Raw genomic sequence first — 7,564 nt, 5'->3', positions numbered from 1 at the left:
CATTTTGCAGGGTTGCCTACTTTTTGCCGTGATTGGTTGTCACCTGGTATTTTTTGCTTGAAATTTGGATAAAGTTGAGAAATGGCCGAATTGTCTGACACCCTCCGCTGCTCTCAACACTTTCTCCATGCTGCATTCAATGCACTGTGCTCGACTACCATCTGAATTAACTGAAAATGACCGCTGCACTGCACTTTTAACTTGCCAGTGGAAACACTTCGTTAAAGCTAGTGAAATAATTCAACTAACTAGGTTACTGACACCTGTCACTTGTCTGTCACAGAACAAATACGATTTCTGGTAAACAATGCCAAATTTATTAGACTGTGGAAATTGCATTACATTTATTTCAACATCATTTTCAAGACAGTTGTTTACACTTCTCACCGTCTATGAGAGCTTCAGATTTCTTTATTAACTGTTTTAGGAACATGCTGAAAACATACAGTATTGAAAAAAAAAAAAACTATTACAAATTTAAAAGGCCCCCACCCTGAATTCTTCTGTAATAGAGTGGAGGAATTATGATGTCAATTTGTATGCAAAAACCCAGAAGCGAGTTAGCATTTTAGCAGTTCCGGTTCCCTCGTCCCAAAGTCAATGGGTTTTTTCAATGGGATTTCAGTTTAATCGCTTAAATAAGGTTCGTGGCTAACACAAACTCAAGATGCTTTCACATTTAGTTCTACGACATAAAACACATCAGTTACATCACACGGTTAAAAAGACGGTTGCTATCAAGTTGCTAAATGGTACTACAGGCGGTGTCGGAGACATTATATGTCCTCGAGCTGAACTGGTCTGAAGCGCAGCCAACTTGCGTTGGGCATTTGGATTTGTCTGTTATTTAAGTATTTTCATGAATATTATTTTATAATTTGTAGTATTTTTCTAATTGGGAATTCATATTGTGTGTAGATAATGCCTTCACTTGTAAAGACTGTCAAGACAGACTAATTTGTTGATCGCTTATTTTAATTAAACCATATTATGAAGATAACTGTACTGCTTACAACTGCAGTCTGTCTCTTTCCTGCTCTCAGTAATGCAAACATGTGAATAAATGTGTAAAAATACATACATATTTACTGTCATTTTAACTGAATCAAGTGATGTTTTGTCATTTTTTTCTTCATCTGAACACATTTAACTCTATCATAACTGCCATATTTACTCTCTTCCATAAAATGTATAGCAGATGTGACTGTATGGGCTGCTTTTCGCTGTACTTCGTGACATAAAAAGAATATTGAATGTTCTTCTGTGTCCATAATGGAACTTGCAGGCGTATAGACTTGGCCCTCACACCTCATTTCTGTTGTCTATTACTAAGGTAAGCAAGCTGTATGCACACGGGCGATAAACTTATTTAAATACGTCTTATCATAATACTATGTAGGCACATTTATAAATACTGTTTTAAAACTTTTACATCAACCGTAAAGCAAAACAGATGTATTTCCCACGTAAAACAATCCAAAAGGCACGTAGGTCTATACAGATGTGTTTTTGCGTATTTAATTGCTTATAATATATAGCATGGATTATAATATAATAAACCGAGAGAGTAAATCTTTGTCATGGAGCATATTTCTAAAAATAAGCTTGAGAAGTTGTCTGTAGCAGGGTGGTGTTGACGTCACAGGTGAGCACCCAGAAGGCACTGTAGTCCGTTTATAGCCTAATGTTAGCTTTTCAGTTCTTGCGTTTGCAGTTAAGATCTAAAAGTGCTCAAAGTTGTATTTTGGTGTGAGGATTATCCGACCGGACAAAACATGTAAGTGTAATGAACAGTGTTTGAACACAGAGCTTATTATTCCGTTGAAAAGCCTATGGGAGAATCCTATAGGGATTTTATCGAGGGAACCAGTTTTATGCTAGCAGCCGATTAGCCTACAAGGTGACGTCACGGTTCCTCCACTCTTTAGTTTACAGTTGTTAGATATAAAATTTGGGTTTAACTTTACTTTATTCTTAATCTTTGTATTATTTGCTAATTTTAATTAGACTTTGTAATAAAGCATTTCATTAGCTTTGAACCCCTTTGTATGCCAAAACACAATCCTCTACTGAGTCGTGTTAGTCCATCATGCTGTTCATGTAAAGGAAATGTATGACGTCCCATGCATTAATTACTGTCTTCGTAGGTTTCGCGATCCAGCAATCTATCATCAGCAATCTGAACAATCTGTTCAAGAGCCTTCAGTATCAGAATATCAACATCATCTTCTGTGTCGATCTCATCATGGTAGTTCTTCACTGGGAAGATGTTTGATATCGGCACACCCACTTTAGCACTGCACAGCTCCATCTGGACAGAAACATAAATAAAACTCAGATAAATTCAGTGTGTTTTAGCAGTCTATAAAAGCATAACTCATACATATCTGTGAATGATCGCATACCTTCTCTTTGATCTTCTTGCTCGTGTAGACCTTTTTTAGGTCACTTTTGACCAATGGACATGCTTCATCTATCTTGGTCATGATAACCACTTGAGCAATGCCTATAGCAAATGCAGATGCAATGTAAAGGTTAAAGAAAACAAACATTTTTTTTTGCTGTATTTATTAACATGAATACATGAATTTGCTTGAATTCAGAAAACTTGTTCTACATAAATAAATGTCTAATATGGCTTATTTTTTTCAATTTAGGCATGTATTTTTGATAGGAGACCTTTGACATTCTCTAATTCAGTAAAAAAAGCTTACTCCATTTAAGCTGTTATTCCCTATTTTTTAAGTTTGAGAGTAAACACAGAGGTCCCACCCTATTTCACCAGATTTCTGACCATAATATTCTGACTCAGTGGAGGATTGTGTTTTGTCATACAAAGGGGTTCAAAGCTAATGAATTGCTTTATTACAGTCTAATTATACAGTAAATATACACATAGTCAAGCCAAATAGATTATCTTTGTCTTCATATACTGTAAAACTCAAGCTGAATAGTTATAATGTTGGTGAGGCTTATGAATACAGTCATGAACATTCAGGGGTCAGCTTTACCCTTATCGCTGATTCTCTTGCGGATGATCTTCAGCTTTTCAATAAGTTGCTCATCTGAGAACTGGACTGTATTTCCATCTATGACGTAAACCAGGCAGAAAGACTGATCGGAGAGGCTGGGGTCACTGGTGTAATGTTGATCTTTAAAACTGATTGACTGGTCCTGGCTGAACTGCAATTGAGCAAAATATGTTAACATCACACACATAGCACACAAACAAATGTTATGCTAAATGTTACATTCACAATTAATGGAGTGTTTGTTTGCTTTTACTTTATAGCCGTCTTTCACGTGGCCAAACACGGCATTGATGATGTCATCTGTTTGTGATCCAAGCAATGCTTCAGCTTCTAAACCCATGATGTCCTTGAAGACGAAAGGCAAAGCTTTTTTCTTACCTCTGATGGTGAATCCTTTGAGCTACAATTATATAAGACCAAATTTATTAGTAAACAGTTTTCAAAGTAATCTTCATATAATCAGCTGAAATGCTCACAAGTCACACAGAGTAACATTATGTAACCAATACTTACATTTCGTGTAAAACTATGACTGTCTCCATCACTTGCGTTAACTAGTGCTCTAGAGGAGATCCGTCCTAGAAAGGCATTGTTGATAGAATTGATAAAGCTGGACTTCCCTGCTCCAACTTGTCCAGCCACCAGGACCTTGATGTCTTTTACTTCTGGAACACTGGGAGAGAAGTTTTCCAGCTTTTCTTTCAGGGCTTCTTTTTTTCTGTCAAAGCAAAAGTTTCTGTTATATACTATATATATAGCTTCAGTCAGCACTAGTGTATTATCAAGTATTCACAATGAACTGAGTATTTTAAGGAACATGTTACAAAACAGCACATTTAAAAAAAAGATTTAAATAAATATGATTTAATAAATAAATGAATAATTAAATTATGCACTTCATGAAATTTTAGATAATTTAGTCATGCTATTCTACCACTGTATATGCAGATATTTACATTATTCTCAACAGAGTAAATGTCTATAATTAATATGTTTAAAAAAGTAATATGATAATTAGTAATAATGATAATAATATGAATATCATAATTTTAAATTTCAGTCATCATTTGAAAAATAAAATTATTCATGTCAGGTCTAAATCATGTCATGGCAAGTACAGTAGATGGCTAGTGTATGTAGGTCTATCTGGTTTGCTAAGGCTGGTTTAAGCTGGAAGTAGCTGGTTTTAGATGTCTCTAAGCCTGTCCTTACAAAAACAAAATAAGACTTAAAGGTGCAGTATGTAAGTTTGACACCCAGTGGTTGAACTAGGTATTGCACTCCTGGTACACCTCGTGTGCTTTAGTTAGTGTTAAATGCTAACACTAGCTATGTGTCCGTCCAAAAATGTGAATGAACTTTATGCGAAAAACAGGATTATCACATAAAAGACGTGCGAATAAAGCAGCGTTTCAATCCAATGAGTCAAATCGAACAAAATCGTCACTTCCTGATTAACTGGCGCCAAATATAAACAGTAAAAACTGAATTTGCTGCAGTAGGAGAAGCTGTGTCAATCTTTTCTTCATTTAATAAATGACTTGCACCTCAGAAGACAAGCCTGAGACGCAGTGAACGTGCAGTAGCGTTTGAAGGCGTAGTATTTGTATGGTAAAAGTGTTTCCGTCGTAGTGTATGCAAATCTTTTCTAATCGAATAAAATGTTTATCCTACTCAGTTATCCACGTACGTTTTTATGCACATTTTTAACATTTTTGCACATCATAGTGTTTCCATCAACCGTTTTTTATGCGCATATCCAAAATGCACATAAAATAGGTGAATGGAAACATATCTAATGTGAGTTTGAATGCCATTTTACATGACTTATATTGCCATATACTGAAAAGCAGCAGCAGATAGTTCACCTGAGATCTTGGAAAATAAAATAAACTGTTGAATTGAATATTTTGAACTAAATACATATGATTGATGATTTACCATCTACATTTAATAATGTTAAAGAGGGTTTATATGTTTTAAATAGATTATAAACCTTACCATTTCGTAAGTGAGTGCTTATTATGTGCTTCTGAGTGGCTGTATTTAAATTTCTGCCATGTTTCGTCTGGTGCAAAAACAGCCAAATTGCTTATCACTGCAAATATCATCACGTAGCGTGTTGTTAGGAAACGAGGTTACAATATAACCTGCTTAGCTAATGTTTATGCTTGTAATATTTTTTATCATTTGCTGAATTAATACCTCATGGCAACTAAATCTGTCTCATTTCGGAGTCTGCTACTGTCCACCAGAGGTCGCATTTCGGTCACTGATGCAGTTTTCTATTAAGGCAACCCTAGGTGTTGAAATATAATTGGCTAAACGGGCATTTGGCAGGTTAAAAACCAAAACAAAGACAGCGTTTCGGCAGGAAAAAAAACATGTTCAAAGCAGAATATCTGACTTTAGCATTGATTTTCAGATAAACAAGAATGTTCACTTAGCATGTCTCTTAAATATCTGCAAACATATTGTGGTGTTTTTATGCTTTAGAAGAGTCAAAAACTTACATACAGCACTATTAAGCACACTAAAGTACATGGTATACTTACTGCTTGGAGTAAGTATACTAACATAGTTAGAATGCTTGTAATATACAATGCAAATTTGATTAAACATTAAGTAAATATTCAAGCTTTTTTAAATATTTGAGAAACACAATACCGGTGAACATCTTGGAACTTAACATGGTCAATGACATATTTTAAGATAGTAAGTCTTAGCCGTGAACCGCTGAAATCCGAGAAATCCGATTTCAAAATATATGTAGCCAATGTGTAGACAAATTCAGATGCATGAAATCAAATTCACATGCACAAAATGTTTTTATGTGCAATTTATGTGCATAAATTTTAAACATTTGCAAACGTACAATTGCATAACATACAAAAAGTTTGAATGTTTAAAGTTTGCGAGTTCATCATGACTGCAAATTTTCTTTAATGTGTGAGTTGCTCTAGAATTGTATGTGTGTGTGTTTTTGAAACATTCCTGGCTGTGCACTGTGCTCACACAGATCACTCAAGCCTTTTAGCCAAATCAGACGTGATTTCACCATTCAAACTCTACCCCACTGAGAGCGATATTATCGAGGTGCACTTTTGTAAAATCTGACTTATTTAGAATGAAAACTGTATCCTTTTTAAACATCAAATTTAAAGCATTTAGATTTTGAAGAAAATAATGAAAAAGAAATAGGTTGACAACCTTATAATATATCATTTTAATTTTTGCACGTGAATTTGGTTTCATGCATGTGAGATTTTCAGGTACATGGGCTTTTTTTTTTTATGTGTGAATTATTGTTGAGACTAAAGATGCAAAATACACTGTGCTCATGTGTGAGGGTGTAGCTGGTTGTACCAAAACACTTCTGCCAGTTCAAATAAACAGAAAAAGCAGCAAAGTGGATTTGTTGCTTATTCTTGTACTGACTGCATATCAAATCGTATACACACACATAATATGTTTGTATTCAGCTTAAAGTGCAACACATACCCTTTAATCTTGAGCTTCTCTTAGCATTTTTAACTGATCACATCAATGCACAATGGTAAGTACATAAAACAACAAAACAAAATTGTTTGCCTAGAAAAGAATAGCTTATGTACATATAGCTTACCCCCAGTCAAATTTCCTCCATGGTTTATCCAGTTCTATGGGGGGAAAACACATTGTTCACATATATAAATATGTTCATTGTTCAAATAGCAAAATGTTTATGTATATTGTATTTACACTGTATATTTGTATTTCATGCACTTATAGAGCTCAACTTGTGCAGACCACATGCCCCCTGAAGTCAAACTAACAATATTAATCTTCATAGTGCTTCACTTTTTCCACATTTTTTATGTTACGCCTATTCCAAATGGATTAAATCATTAATTTCCTCAAAAAATTCTTCACACATAACCCCATAATGATAATGTGAAAAAAGATGTTTTGAAAATGTGTATTATATATAATATATATATATACTATTTCTATAGTGAGTATTTCTATATCTGAGTTTATATTTCTACAGTGCTTTTACAATTTAGATTGTCGGTCAAAGCAGGCTTATCATAGAAGTTAGTACATTGAAACTGGTCAATCCAGTTTTTCAGAGTTGAAGTTCATTTTAGTTTCAGTTTCAGTGTGGTTTAATTTCCCTGCTGAAAGTCTATAACACTGCACTGAAAAGCAAATCCTTGATGTGCAGCTCCACAAGTCCCAAACCAAGCAAGCCAGTGCTGACATATAATATATGTATATATAACTCTTACCTGGATTTGGTCTTGGTGTTGTTGGCTGATGCGGTTGCTGTGTTGGCTGTGGTCTCTGTGGTTGTGATTTTGATGATCCCATTTTTTTTCCACCCTTGAATCTATCAGCTTGATCCTTGTACACAGTTGACTTGTATCTTCTGCAAGCAAATGAAATCAGGCCAAAACTAGAACAATTTTATATATCAGATTGGTTTCAGTTTCACTCTCATTGAGAGACCTCCTCTAACTCAAACACACTCTCTCTCAGCGCACTTTGAC

General features: G+C 34.8%; 1 protein-coding gene across 1 annotated transcript in view; it reads right to left on the bottom strand.

The window, feature by feature from the left end:
• Positions 1-294: 294 nt before the first annotated feature.
• Positions 295-7,564, bottom strand: part of LOC130232821 (interferon-induced protein 44-like) — a 9,376-nt gene continuing 2,106 nt past the window's right edge. The window contains exons 2-8 of the mRNA XM_056462809.1: positions 7,304-7,443; positions 6,658-6,691; positions 3,546-3,750; positions 3,286-3,432; positions 3,012-3,183; positions 2,406-2,506; positions 295-2,311 (exon numbers count right to left, since the gene is read on the bottom strand). Coding sequence (XP_056318784.1) covers positions 2,129-2,311; positions 2,406-2,506; positions 3,012-3,183; positions 3,286-3,432; positions 3,546-3,750; positions 6,658-6,691; positions 7,304-7,385 — 924 coding nt within the window. The 5' untranslated portion in view covers positions 7,386-7,443 and the 3' untranslated portion in view covers positions 295-2,128. The remainder of the gene's footprint in view (positions 2,312-2,405; positions 2,507-3,011; positions 3,184-3,285; positions 3,433-3,545; positions 3,751-6,657; positions 6,692-7,303; positions 7,444-7,564) is intronic.

This window comes from Danio aesculapii, chromosome 1 (assembly GCF_903798145.1).
Source record: "Danio aesculapii chromosome 1, fDanAes4.1, whole genome shotgun sequence".
Lineage (NCBI taxonomy): Eukaryota > Metazoa > Chordata > Actinopteri > Cypriniformes > Danionidae > Danio > Danio aesculapii.
This window is presented reverse-complemented; position numbering and strand designations above follow the sequence as displayed.